The sequence below is a fragment of the Dreissena polymorpha genome, chromosome 4 (genome assembly GCF_020536995.1).
Source record: "Dreissena polymorpha isolate Duluth1 chromosome 4, UMN_Dpol_1.0, whole genome shotgun sequence".
NCBI classification, from domain to species: domain Eukaryota; kingdom Metazoa; phylum Mollusca; class Bivalvia; order Myida; family Dreissenidae; genus Dreissena; species Dreissena polymorpha.
The window spans coordinates 49,933,196-49,948,183 of record NC_068358.1 but is presented as its reverse complement, the minus strand read 5'-3'; the positions used below and the strand labels follow the sequence as shown (position 1 = coordinate 49,948,183).

At 37.1% G+C, this 14,988-nt stretch overlaps 1 protein-coding gene and 1 long non-coding RNA gene across 7 annotated transcripts in view; both read right to left on the bottom strand.

Moving 5' to 3' along the window:
* Nucleotides 1-14,988, bottom strand: part of LOC127877681 (AP-5 complex subunit beta-1-like) — a 67,290-nt gene that overhangs the window by 31,128 nt on the left and 21,174 nt on the right. For all 6 annotated transcript variants that reach the window (XR_008048523.1, XR_008048524.1, XR_008048525.1 and 3 more), the window contains exons 9-11: nucleotides 11,197-11,334; nucleotides 4,690-4,837; nucleotides 2,428-2,581 (exon numbers count right to left, since the gene is read on the bottom strand). Coding sequence is in view for 2 of the 6 variants with exons in the window: in XM_052423794.1 (XP_052279754.1) it covers nucleotides 2,428-2,581; nucleotides 4,690-4,837; nucleotides 11,197-11,334 (440 nt within the window). In the remaining 4 variants the exon portion in view is untranslated. The remainder of the gene's footprint in view (nucleotides 1-2,427; nucleotides 2,582-4,689; nucleotides 4,838-11,196; nucleotides 11,335-14,988) is intronic.
* On the bottom strand, nucleotides 3,974-4,607 carry LOC127877690 (uncharacterized). The gene is made up of 2 exons (XR_008048527.1): nucleotides 4,386-4,607; nucleotides 3,974-4,223 (listed from the first exon to the last, which is right to left on the bottom strand). It is a non-coding gene; the product is annotated as an uncharacterized LOC127877690 (long non-coding RNA).

Genomic DNA, 14,988 nt, shown 5'->3' with positions numbered 1-14,988 from the left:
TTTTTTTACCTAGTGATCTAGTTTTTGACCCAGCATGACCCAGTTTCGAACTCTACCAATAAATCATTGGGACAAAGCTTTCGACGAAGTTTCATGATGATCAGACAAGAAATGTGGCCTGTAGAGTGTTTACAAGGTTTCTCAATAGCCAAATAAGGAAAACTGCCCCGCCCACTGGCGGCCATGTTTTTCAACGGACTGGAACCACTTTTGAACTCAACCAAGATATCATTAAGACAAACATTTTGACAAAGTTACATAAAGATTGGGCATGAAATGTGACTTTTACAGTGTTTACAAGGTTTTTCTTTTTTTTGACCTAGTGACCTCGTTTTTGACCCGACACAACCCAGTTTCGATCTCGACCGAGATTTCATTGGGACAAAGCTTCTGACCAAGTTTCATGAAGATCGGACAAGAAATGTGGCCTCTTGAGTGTTTACGAACAAATGTGAACGGACGGACGGACAGATGACGGACAAAGACCGGTCACAAAAGCTCACTTGAGCAATCAAGTGAGCTTAAAAGTTGGCATATCCAGGTCGGTAATGTATGTATTGATACAAACGAGATACTATTTCAGAATGAACAAGAAATGTGTCTGTCATAAACACAATGCCCACTATTGCGCTGCTTTGAAGCCATATATTTGATCCTATACCTTGAAGGATGACCTTGACCTTTCACCACTCAAAATGTGCAGCTCCATGAGATAAACATGCATGCAAAATATCAAGTTGCTATCTTCAATATTGCAAAAGTTATGGGAAATGTTTAAGTTTTCTGACGGACGGACAGACAGACAGACTGTTCAACAGCTACCGGTATATGCCACCATACCGGGGGCATAAACAGTCAAGGGCAGAAGTCCAGAAGGCATACAGAGCATGCCAGAAAGAGAAGGGGGATTCATTCCTAGCTAAGAAAAGGGCACGACAAAAGCATTATTATGTAGCGGCGGCCTCACTAAGTGATCAGAAACGGGTTGAAAGAAACTGAAAGAATAAAGTAAGAAATCAATTAAGCCGCATGCGCAAGCGGGAAAAACATGAGACTGCCATAAACATTAATGAATCTGCAAACAATGAGCAACATTATGGGGAGGTGCCTTCCGTTTAATACATTGAACCTGGTACCAGCAGTGGGAATAAATTGATTGTTCAATTCCCAAACATGAAAAAAGGCATCCACAAGGTTAAAGCTTGCACATTAAGCAAATCCTACAGAAATATTGAAACTCTTAAGTCTGAGGTAACAAGGCTATTGCCAAGCAATAAAAGTCCCCTACCTACACATGATCCACCATTTTCAGCAATATTTGTAGTTTATTTATTGCCATAGCAACCAGAATTATTGATGTAGGAACAAAATGAAATGACATATCCATATTGCCATCATCCATGTTTCAAGTTCCATGAAAAAAAATGACGAACTTTTAAAGCTATCGCAAATCGACCATTTTCAGCAATATTTCTAGTCTTCTTGTCGCCATAGCAACCAGAATTCTTGAGGTAGGAACAAAATGAAATGACCTGCATAATCTTCATATCGCCATCTGTCCTTGTTTCAAGTTTCATGAAAAAATATGAAGAACTTTAAGTTATTGCAGAATTCAGAAAAGTGTGACAGACTGACAGACACACAGAGCGCAAACCATAAGTCCCTCTCCGGTCCTAGAGAAGTTGAGACTGACTCCAAGAAAAAAGTTGTTCGCAAGAAAAAACCTACTTGCTTACAGTGTGATACTAAAGGAGGTCGAAGGAGCAAAGAAAGCATCAGGAGAAAAGAAAGTACATCATACTCATAGAGTTGTTGCAGGGAACTTTGTTAAGAAGTACAGATGCATATCAATTATTGGAAAAGGGATAAAGTCTTGTCGCCATGCATCAGCAGGAGTTGATATAAAAAAAATATCAGTTCAAGGCAAGAACGCCGACAATCAATATCAAAATTGGTTGAAAAGTGAGTGGTCGACTTGATATACTGGGAGTGTTTTCAATTGTTCACAAAAGCAATCTAAAGAAATCTTCCGCGTCACTTGGCCGTCATGTTTTGCAGTGCCAAGAACTATTTTTGAACTCCGGCGAGACATCATTAGCACAAATACTTACAGCAAATTTGTGTTAGTTTGGCAAAAATGTGGCTTATCGAGTGTTAACTTGCTTTTTCTTTAAGTTTACCTGGTGACCTGGTTTTAAACACCATGAGACCCAGTATGATTCATGATATCATGTAGAGTATATTTCCAGTCAAAGGGTTATGAAGATAGGGAAATACATAAGGCCTCTAAACAGTTGATAAGGTAAATGCAGAGGAAGCAAGACAGACATGGGAAAATAAAGCATGAATGATGAACAAACAACAACACCAAAAACAAACAATAAAAAAAAAATAGCTACATACCTCAAAAAACATGTTGCTATTTACCTCTGAATGTCCTGTGAGAAGTGAGGGTTATTATGTCTGGTGTAGATAAAGTAGAGAGCCCTGAAGAGAGCCCTGGCCGCCAACATGCTCCCAGTGTGCCACACTAGCTTGTGGAGGCATCCCAGACTGCCCAGTAGGATGGAGGTCTCTATACCTGCAACATACAAACACACAATGGTAATTTTTTGTTCAGGCAACTCAACCCTACATGTGTAAAATAACTTGACACTAAATCTTTATGCAAAGAAGTTACTTCCAAACCACTAAGGAATGACAAAAGATTGATTCAGGAATGACAAAGGAATGACTAAGAAAATACAAAGTAACTCCAATATAACGCGCTCCGTTATAACGCTGAATCCAATATAACGCAGGGGGTGCTTGGATCCCATTTTTTCTCCAACCTTCCATTTGATTTCTGATTAAAATCCGTATTATGCAACTTCATGTATTTTGAGACTATTCAAAGATGGCGGCAATCACATGTTGATTGCTTTATTCAACCGTCCGTTGAACCGACTATAATAGTCTCGAGGTTAAACAACACCGACAGCTAATTGGTGTTAATCTGTTGTGTAATGTCAATAAAGGTGTGAAAAACTCGCGTGTCAGTGTTTATTACCGGTACATGTATTCCTCATCAGAGCGGTTCAGTGCGATAATTTTCATAAGTTAAGTGCAAGCGGTATAGTTATACAATTAAAGTAATTCAAAACGATTGAAACATTCTTACTTTGAAATGGTTGCAGTTTGACTATATTAAATGAGCGGCTGTGAAATATACTGCCCACTGTATAAAACAACTTTGTCTGTCATTTCATTATCATTCTAGTATTATGTCATTTAATCTTTCAGTTCGTGTATAAGAAATTAAATAATGCAGACGATTTATTTACATGCGAACGCAGTGTACCGGTAATTGTTAACTTTCACTGAGTGTCACTTTCATTTTCGCGCGGTATCAGAAAGTCCCCGGGATACACGTTTTTTGCATGCGTATGACGCAATAAAACAATTTTTTGTTCATGAATCGTATTGCATTTAATCTAAATTTAAAGTCGCTCGTCCAATGAAAGCTCTGCCCCATAATGAAAATGGCACATATGCGTACGGTTGTGTTTACGAATTTCTTAAACATATATCGTCATTAATGATAACGATTATTATTTTTTAAGCGATGTTGCAATTTTATTGGATTATCGGATAAATGTGCACGTAAGAAAAGCGGTATGTATACTGTTATCGATACGATTCGGTTTATATGCATGTATTTGGTCAACACAGCATGGCAAAATTCATGACCTATATTATAGGCTTTTCTATACCTGTTTTTTATAGGGCCCTGCAGTAAATGAGCTCAAAACTTATAACGCGGATCCGTTATAACGCTGTTTCGCAGCTTGGACCCCATTGACCGCGCTATATTGGAGTTACAGTGTACATACAAATGATAAAGAATGGCAACAAAGGAAACAAGGGACAAAATTGTCACAAAACCAGGTTTTCATTGTGAAAAAAAAATCTGATAAAGGGAGAAAACTCAAACTGAACTTTTGAAATGACCAAAAAAAATTAACCCCCTTTGTAATTTTTTTTTTTTTTTTAAATCTATTTTTAGTCGTGGCGACCTTGACATTGGAGATATTGACGTGATTCTTTCGTGGGACACACCGTCCCATGATGGTGAACAAATGTGCCAAATGATTTTAAAATCTCACAATGAATGACATAGTTATGGCCAGGACAAGCTCATTTATGGCCATTTTTGACCTTTGAACTCAAAGTGTGACCTTGACCTTGGAGATATCGACGTAATTATTTTGCGCGACACACCGTCCAATGATGGTGAACAAATGTGCCAAATGATTTTAAAATCTGACGATGAACGACATAGTTATGGCTCGGACAAGCTCATTTATGGCCATTTTTGACCTTTGAACTCAAAGTGTGACCTTGACCTTGGAGATATCGACGTAATTATTTCGCGCGACACACCGTCCAATGATGGTGAACAAATGTGCCAAATGATTTTAAAATCTGACAATGAACGACATAGTTATGGCCCGGACAAGCTTATTCCGCCAGCCCGCCAGCCCGCCAGCCAGCCCGCCAGCCAGCCAGCCAGCCCGCCCGCATTCGCCAATCTAATAACCAGTTTTTTCCTTCGGAAAACCTGGTTAAAAAAAGGAATGACCAAGAAACGCCAAAAAAAGGAATAAGGAATGACAAAGGAATGACTAAGGGAAACTTGGGCAAAGTTACCATCGTTGTCTGAGGAGGTGTCCACACACAGTGAGGTCATGTAGAGCTTGGCCAGCTGGCAGTCTACAGAATCAAACACACTGGGATAGAACTGCAGTCGGTACTGACAAATCAGGCTCTCACGTGTGTCCATCTGTTCATCTTCAAACTACAAACAGGGTTAAATACATGTGCATTATGTGTCATCTCAGACAAGCCTGAGCCCAAAGGACGACACTTTCCGCGTTCATTGCAACTTTTGTTTAAAGGAGGTCTCTATATAGCAACAATCCAGTTCATGCAGAAAGTGTTATCCCTGATTAGCCTGTGCAGACTTCACAGGCTAATCTGGAAGGCCACTTTAGGCACATGTATTTTTAAAGTAAATTATCATAAATAAGGCAAAGGTACAGACAAAAGTAGGTTTTCTTTTAATGTTTTTTTTTTAAGAAATGCTTTAAATTACTCAATCACCTGAAACCTGCAGATTAAACATTAGTTAAATGACTGCATAACTTTTTCATCACTATATATAACTTTTCCTTGTTCTAGAAACTAAAAGATAAGTCATATCTACAATAATCTGACTACTTGTCCGTTCCATTTTATTTGTTATACCGTAATTACTCTATGTTTTCAGACACTCTAATTTTTTGTTCCACCCATTTTCGGATATGAAAAAAATAATATTTTGAAGTGTTCGAAAACATTAAGTAATTACGGTAAGTTTTGCTTGGGCATAAGTTATGTGTTATTCTCTGATACTTTCTAGTAAAGGTTAACCTGACACTTAAAAAAATATATCAAAAATAAAATAATGCTTCAATATTTTAACTTGTTAATGTCTTATCTGTAGGCTATATAGAGAAGAATGAAAAATAAATGTGTTATAAATAATAGTTCAATATCACAAAAATAAAATAGCTGCTTGCATTACAAACATAAGCAGCCATATATGATCTTTATTTTTTAAAGAATACTTTATTCATGCACTATGACACTTTTAAAGTATTCTTAAATAGTTCCAGCTTTTGTAGTTAACTGCTAATTATAATAGGTTAAGCACTTAATTTTTTTAAGAGTGTTGAATCCTCAAATTTTCTGTAATTGTCACTTCTATAGTGTAAACAAGATTTTACAAAAGCCATATAAGGAGAACTTCCCCATCCCCTGGTGGCCATGTTTTTTAACAGAACTGAACCATTTTAAAACTAGGCCCAGATATATTCTTATAAACAAGAGGGCCAAGATGACCCTAGTTTGCTCACCTGAGAGGAGTCGGTTCATTCAATCATCACCAAATGTTAAATTTGACCTAGATATTGTCCAGAAAAACATCCTGGTCAAGTTTCATCATTATTTCATCTGCGAGTCATGATCAATATATCTATGAAGTTTCATGATCCTAGGCGTAAGCATTCTTGAGTTATCATCCAGAAAGTTGAGTCAATGTGACCTTGACAGCCATTGTGTGAATACGTCATTTGGCACTGTGACCTTGACCTTTGACCTAGTGACCTGATAATCAATAGGGGTCATCTGTGAGTCATGATCAATATACATATGAAGTTTCATGAACCTAGGCATAAGCGTTCTAGAGTTATCATCCAGAAACCATTTTACTATTTCAGGTCACCGTGACCTTGACCTTTGACAAAGTGACCTGAAAATCAATAGGGGTCATCTGCGAGTCATGATCATTGTACCTATTAAGTTTCATGATCCTAGGCCTAAGCGTTCTTGAGTTATCATCCGGAAACCATTTTACTATTTCGGGTCATCATGACCTTGACCTTTGACCTAGTGACCTGAAAATCAATAGGGGTAATCTGCGAGTCATGATCAATGTAGCTATGAAGTTTCATGATCTTAGGCATAAGCGTTCTTGAGTTATCATCTGGAAACCATTTTACTATTTCGGGTCATCATGACCTTGACCTTTGACCGTTCACATGTTTTCACTATATACATATAGAGAAAAATGCCCCGCCCACTGGCAGCCATGTTTTTTCACCAATCCCAACCATTTTATAACTCGTCCAAGATACCAATGTTTAGACCAACTTTCATGATGATTGGGCAAAAATTGTGACTTCTAGAGTGTTTACAAGGTTTCTCTATAGCCAAATAGGGAAAACTTGCCATTATATACATATAGAGAAAATTCCCCGCCCACTGGCGGCAAGGTTTTTTCACCGATCTCGACCATTTTGGAACTCGTCCGAGACATCAATTGAACCAATGTTCTAGAGTGTTTACAAGGTTTCTCTATAGCCAAATAAGGAAAACTGCCCCGCCCACTGGTGGCCATGGTTTTCAACGGATTGGAACCACTTTTAAACTCAACCAAGATATCATTAAGACAAACATTTTGACAAAGTTACATGAAGATTGGGCATGAAATGTGACTTCTACAGTGCTTACAAGGTTTTTCTTTTTTTTTACCTAGTGACCTAGTTTTTAACCCGGCACATCCCAGTTTTGAACTCGGCCGAGATTTCATTGGGACAAAGCTTCTGACCAAGTTTCATGAAGATGGGACAAGAAATGTGGCCTCTAGAGTGTTTACGAGCAAATGTTAACGGACAGACGGACATACGACAGACAAAGACCGGTCACAAAAGCTCACCTGAGCAATCAGGTGAGCTAAAAATATATCAAACATTTCAACCAGCTTTTATTACTGACCACTGATATTAACATCTGGCATACAACACAGTGAGAGGGTCAGTAAGCTGAGTAGTAAAAAGTTACACACTGCAATGATCAATATCTGGGTCCTAACAAATTCTAGAGCAGAACTAAAAATAGATTGGGAAATATGACTCAGCAGGTTTAACAATGGAGATAGATTCTGCAAAATTGTGTACATGTTGTCTTCATTTCAGCTTTCTCTTAGTTGATAGGCTTACCATAAGTAATAATGACTAAAACAGTTGTTAATTATGAAAATTCTGTGTTATGAAAAATTAAATAAAACAGTTAATGGTACATAATACTGACATAATAAAACCAAACTTTACTACACAGGACACAAATGTTCTGACCAAATTTCATAAAGATTGGGCAACTGAATTAGATAAAACTAGAGTGTTAACAAGATTTTACTATAGCCGTATAAGGAAAAATGCCCTGCCCCATTGGCAGCCATGTTTTTCATGCAAACATAATTATTTTTGAACTCATCCAAGATATCATTGAGACCAATCTTCTGACTAAATTTCATGAAGATTGGACAATAAATGTGGCCTCTAGAGTGTTAACAAGGTTTTACTAAAGCCATATATAGCCATATAAGGAAAAATTCCCCGCCCCTTGTGGCCATGTCTTTAAGGCAGCAAAAACCATTTACGAACTCATCCAAGATATCATTGGGACAAATCTTTAGACCAAGTTTCATGATGATCGGAAAATAAATGTGACCTCTAGAGTGTTAACAAGGTCATACATTTCAATATAATTTAAAATAAAACTTAAGAAGAACATGTGTCCAAAAATGCGAAATAAGCAAGATATTTAATTCTGAAATCGAAAATGTCTGTACAGTCGAATTCGCCAGAATGTATATCATGCATGTACGATGTGAATCTTAATTTAGTTTAATGGTTGTTTTTAAATTCCTGCAGCGATGTCTAGTCATTCGACACACGAACACTAACTCCGATCCTAATAAAAAGACGAATTCTTCGGTTATTGTAGGAAAATATGTACGAAATATCTTCGTCACCATCAGCTTGGGGTGCTAATTTGTCTTTTCTGCATTTTATGAAATTCTTCAATATCTTGCCTATTTTGTGTTATTGTAAGATGTATTTATCATTCTAACACGGCACGCAACTTGTTTTCTATAGACAAAGAAGGAAATTAAGTGTGGGTTATTCTGCAATAACCTATGGGCGGAGCTTAATGTTTCGAAAAAAGTTCCGAATAAAGAAAAAAAATATTGCAGAAAAATGCACGTGCTAAAACCCGCCCTAAAAGATATGTAATAAATGTAGCATGTATATAAATGTAATGAAACAACAAATTGTATATTTGGTGATAAGTGGCATAATCACACTTACAAAGAATGTTATTGGTTAGGAAGCGTAATTCAGAAAACATTTATAGCATGTCAGCTTTTCAGTAGCATCAATAAACGTGACGTCATTAAGTTTCTACGATTGTTGTTTTCAATGAAAGTGACGTCATTTGCAAAATATTTATGAATGAAAACGACGTCATATGTTTGTACAATTCAATGACGTCACTAAATAGTGAACTTTGTACTAAGAAGGGCGGAATATTGAAAAATATAGTTCACGTCCTAAAGCTTGAACCAAATCAATCAGAATCGTGTTAGAATTGAAATAATATTTTTCTATGATGTTTTGTTTTCGAATAACCCACAGTAAGTTGTATAGAAGCGTGTTATCAAATCACTCGTGCGATTTAATTCCTACGCATCTATAGTCCTTACTGTGGGTTATTCGACAACAAACCATGATAGAAAAATATTATTTTTTAAATATATTATAATTTAAAACATATAAAAATCGTATAGTCTCGCTTTAACTGTCAAAAGAATGCCATATTGTACAGAATCATCAAACAATAAAAAACATATTCAAAAGTTTGCTATCTACCAGAATGTAAAACTATCATTTATAATTAATTCCACTTAATCTTCTTGTGCTTAAAACAAATATTTTAAAAAGGGAGACAACTCTGTCAATTCAACATAATTTTTCATTTGCAGTTACTTCCCTTGACATGATAAACTATAGTGTTCAAAAGCTGTTATTACTATATAAATGTAATGAAAATGACCCTCCCCCCAGCGGCTTTTTTACTGATCGGAATCATTTTCGAACTCAACTGTCATATCTAAAAAACACATGTTCTGACCAAATTTCATGAACATTGGACCAAAAATGTGACTTCTAGAGTGTTCCCATGTTTTCACTATATACCTATAGAGAAAAGTGCCCCGCCCCCTGGTGGCCATGTTTTTTTTACCAATCTGGACCATTTTCGAACTCGTGCAAGAAATCAATAAAACCAATAATTTGACCAGCTTTCATGATGATTGGGCAAAAATTGTGACTTCTAGAGTATTTACAAGGTTTCTCTATAGCCAAATAAGGAAAACTGCCCCGCCCACTGGCGGCCATGTTTTTCAACACACAGGAACCACTTTTGTACTAAATCAAGATATCATTAAGACAAACATTTTGACAAAGTTACATGAAGATTAAACATAAAATGTGACATCTACAGTGTTTACAAGGTTTTTCTTTTTTTTACCTTGTGACGTAATTTTTGACCCGGCACACTCCAGTTTCGAACTCAGCCGAGATTTTATTGGGGCAAAGCTTCTGACCAAGTTTCATGGAGATAGGACAAGAAATGTGGCCTCTAGAGTGTTTACGAGCAAATGTTTACGGACGGACGGCCGGTCGGACTGACAGACATGCGACTGACTAAGACCGGTCAGAAAAGCTCACCTGAGCAATCAGGTGAGCTAAAAATCTTCTGACCAAGTTTCATGAAGGTTGGACCATAAATTGGACTTCTAGAGTGTTAACAAGTTTTGACTGTAGCCATAAAAGGAATCTGTCTGACCCTCTGGCAGCCATGTTTTTCAACAGACTTGAACTTCTTTTGAACTCAGCTGAGATATCATTAGAAACAAGAGATGTGTTTGTCAGGTATCATTTGGCAGGTACAGATAATTATCTCCCTTTAAAGCTTATTACTTCCCTTGGATTTGTTTTTTTGACCTTTGACCTTGAAGGATAACCTTGACCTTGCCTTTTCACCACTCAAAATGTGCAGCTCCATGAGATACACCTGCATGCCAAATATATAGTTGCTATCAGAAGCGACATAGAAGTGATGAGCATTTTTCGAAACCTAAACGCAAAGTGTGATGGACAGACGAGCAGACAGACAGATGGACATTCTGATCACTATATGCCCTCCTTTGGGGGGCATAAAAATTATTTGTCTTTGTTTCATGAACATTGGACTAAACATAAGACTTCTAGAGTGTTAACAAGGTTTTACTATAACCATATGATATTAGGAAAACTGCCCTGCCCCCTGGGGTCATGTTTTGCAACAGAGCGAAACCATATTTGGACTCAGCTGAGATATCATTTGAACACAGTTTCATGAAGATATGGCTATAAATGTGACTTACAAAGTATTAACAAGCTTTCTTTTTTTATTAACTATGTGACCTTCATTTTGATCTTATGTAATTCAGTTTCAAACTCAGCCAAGATATCATTGGAACCAATATTTTGAACACTTTTCATAAAGATTGGAAACCAAATGTGGCCGCTAGAGTGTTAACTAACAAGTTAAATGTAGACGACACATGATAAAGGACAAAAAGTGATCACAAAAACTCACCATGTTCATGTGCTCAGGTGAGCTCATTATTGATAAGACAAGATGGTTCATAAGGGTAAGTACTTTCTAGCTAACATAGTTCCCACTTAGTGGCAAGCAAGTGACAGGTAACTATTGAGGAAAGCTGACCTGTTTGTAACCAAGTGCCCACTGCGTTGTCAGTTGCCGATGAAGCTGGTTGAGACATGGGTGGTTCGTCATGAGACACAGGCGCTGCACTAGGTTGCTCTCCTCTTGCACAGTCAGAAGAGTGCCTTTAAACACTCGCTGTGAGGCATAAAACATGTTTAGCAGCACTCTGGGAAAACAGGACTTAATGCCAGTACCTAAAGTATCATCCCAGATTAGCCTGTACCTAAAGTATCATCCCAGATAAGCCTGTACCTAAAGTATCATCCCAGATTAGCCTGTGCATACATGTGCGATACACACAGGATAAGCAGGGAAAAAACTTTCCAACAAGACTGAAGTTGCATTTTGAAGAGACATCCTTTAACGCAAAACTTCCATAAAAGCGGAGTGTTATCTCTGATCAGCATGTGCGGACTGGACAGGCTAATCAAGGAGGACACTTTTATTACTGTCATGCATCAACCCTGGCTTTACATGAGCGTTGCTCAAATGATTATAGCAATATTGCAGAACAATAAATTAAACTAAAAATAGTAAAAGGTCAACTGAAATACAAGCTAGACAGTGCCCTTAACTTATCTCCGAAAATAATGTTTTGCCTTCTATCTAACATAATGATCCAGCTGTTATAGGGATTGGCCAATCTCTATCAAGACTCTAAAGACTAGAGACAGGCGGCAATTTCCAGCTGAATAAGCTATAACAGTAACACAGATGGTTACTTGCATGCAAATCTAAGCCTCAAGTACAAAACAAGAACAAATAGGGGCAAAGGTCTAATAAAATGCAAGAAATAGCAAAGTGTCTTTTTTAATACTGTTAAATTGTAATCCCAGAGACATGTGGAAATTTTAATGGAATATTTGTAGTAGTAACTAAGCAACCTTAACTTGAAGGGGCATAATTCTGCTAAATGAAAAGTCAGAGTTATGTGCCTTAGATAGAGAATTAGATATACCCAAGGACACATGTGAAGTTGCAAGTGAATATCTGTAGTACTAAGTGCTAAAAGAGGCATAATTCTATATAAATTGCAGGTCTAGTTATGAACATAAGCAAGTGTACTCACACTGACATGTGTGATGTTCAACTGAATACCTTGAACCACAGGAGGGAATCCCGTATTATTTTTTTATTTTATTTTTATATATGCTATAATATAAACAACCAGGGTGTAGTTGATTCGTTAAAAATTGTTCGAGTTACATGGTTTACAGTAAATATGGTGTAGTTTTTCAGCAAATGAAGTTGCATTCCTTGTTTATATTATAGCATTTATAAAACAAGAGCACCGCCTTGCGGGTGCAGACCGCTCATCTATTTTTTTTTTTAAAGGTGTAGGGACCTATCTCAATTTCAATCACAAAGGATGGAGGGGTGAAGTGGAGAGGGGTGTATAGTGTGGGGGTGTGGTCATTTATTACATTATCTTCCAAAAAAGGCAAAAATAAGACCAAAAACAATAAAAATAAATTTGGGGGGGGGGATTCTTGGTTTGGATAATTGGACGGTATTTCAAAAATAAAATAATAAAAATAAATATTTGTGTTTTTTAACCCTGTTTGAAAAAAACAAGAGATGTGTTTGTTAGAAACACAATGACCCCTATTGCGCCGCTTTGAAATTATTATTTTATTAATTTGTTTGCCTTTGACCTTGAAGGATGACCTTGACCTTGATTTTCCACCACTCAAAATGTGCAGCTTTATGAGAAGGCCACTTTGAAATATTATTTTTTTGACCTTTGACCTTGAAGGATGACCTTGACCTTGAAGGATGACCTTGAACTTCCACCACTCAAAATGTGCAGATTCATGATAACGCCGCTTTGAAAGTTTCATTTTTTTACCTTGAAGGATGACCTTGACCTTGAAGGATGACCTTGACCTTGATCCTACACCACTCAAAATGTGCAGCTTCATGATAACGCTGCTTTGAATTAATTTTTTTGACCTTGAAGGATGACCTTGACCTTGAAGAATGACCTTGACCTTGAACTTCCACCACTCAAAATGCGATGCTTCATGATAATTCAGCTTTGAAATTTTTTATTTGTTTTTTTTTACCTTTGACCTTGAATGGTGACCTTGAACTTCCACCACTCAAAATGTGCAGCTTCATGAGAACGCCGCTTTGATTTATTATTTTTTTACCTTGAAGGATGACCTTGACCTTGAATTTCCACCACTCAAAATGCGATGCTTCATGATAATTCAGCTTTGAAATTTTTTATTAGTTTTTTTTTACCTTTGACCTTGAAGGATGACCTTGAACTTCCACCACTCAAAATGTGCAGCTTCATGAGAACGCTGCTTTGATTATTTTTTTTTACCTTGAAGGATGACCTTGAAGGATGACCTTGACCTTGAACTTCCACCACTCAAAATGTACAGCTTAATGAGATACACATGCATGCCAAATATCAAGTTGCTATCTTCAATATTTAAAAAGTTATGGCCAATGTTAAAGTTTTTGGACAGACAGACGCCATATATTTGACATTTGACCTTGAAGGATGACCTTCACCTTCACTTTTCACCACTTAAAATGTTCAGCTCCATGAGATACACATGCATGCCAAATATCAAGCTGCTATCTTCAATATTGAAAAAGTTATGAACAATGTTAAAGTTTTAGGACGGACAGACACCATAAATTTGACATTTGACCTTGAAGGATGACCTTCACCGTGCCCTTTCACCCCTCAAACTGTGCAGCTCCATGAGATACACATGCATGCCAAATATCAAGTTGCTATCTTAAAAAGTGAAAAAGTTATGGCCAAAGTTAAAGTTTCTTTCGGACTGACAGACAGACTCACTGACATACTGACGGACAGTTCAACTGCTATATGCCACCCTACCGGGGGCATAACAATTATTTTTTTGGGGTGGGGGTGGGTATAGTGTGAGGGGGTGGTGGTCATTTATAAGATTATCTTTAATATAAAAAAAAGAATGGGGGGGGGGGATTCAGGGGGGAGGGGATTCGGGGGGCATGGGGGATGGTTTGGACAGAGTCAATTGTGGTATGTCAGGTAAGAGTTGTTTTGTCAAAGTATCAATCGAATCAAATCATAAATAAAGAAGTTATGGCAATTTTAGCAAAATTTTATAATTTGACATTGAGAGTCAAGGTCATTCAAAGGTCAAGGTAAAATTCAACTTGCCAGGTACAGTAACCTCATGATAGCATGAAAGTATTTTAAAGTTTAAAAGCAATAGCCTTGATACTTTAGAAGTAAAGTGAATCTAAACACAAAATGTAACCATATATTCAAAGTTACTAAGTCAAAAAAGGGCCATAATTCGGTAAAAATGACAACCAGAGCTATGCAACTTGTCCTTTACTGTCCCCTTATGATAGTTTGCGAGTGTATGAAAGCAATATCTATGATACTTTAGGGGTAAAGTGGACCAAAACACAAAACTTAACCAAATTTTCAAGTATAAAGGGCCCATAATTCCATCAAAATGCCAGTCAGAGTTACATAACTTTGCCTGCACAGTCCCCTTACGATAGTTAGTAAGTGTTGCAAGTATGAAAGCAATGGCTTTGATACTTTAGGAAAAAGTGGACCTAAACACAAAACTTAACCAAATTTTCAATTTTCTAAGTATAAAAAGGGCACATAATTCTGTCAAAATGCCAGTCAGAGTTACAGAACTTTGCCTGCACAGTCCCCTTACGATAGTAAGTGTTGCAAGTATGAAAGCAATAGCATTGATACTTTATGAGAAAAGTGTACCTAAACGCAAAACTTAACCGGACGCCGATGCCGACGCCAAC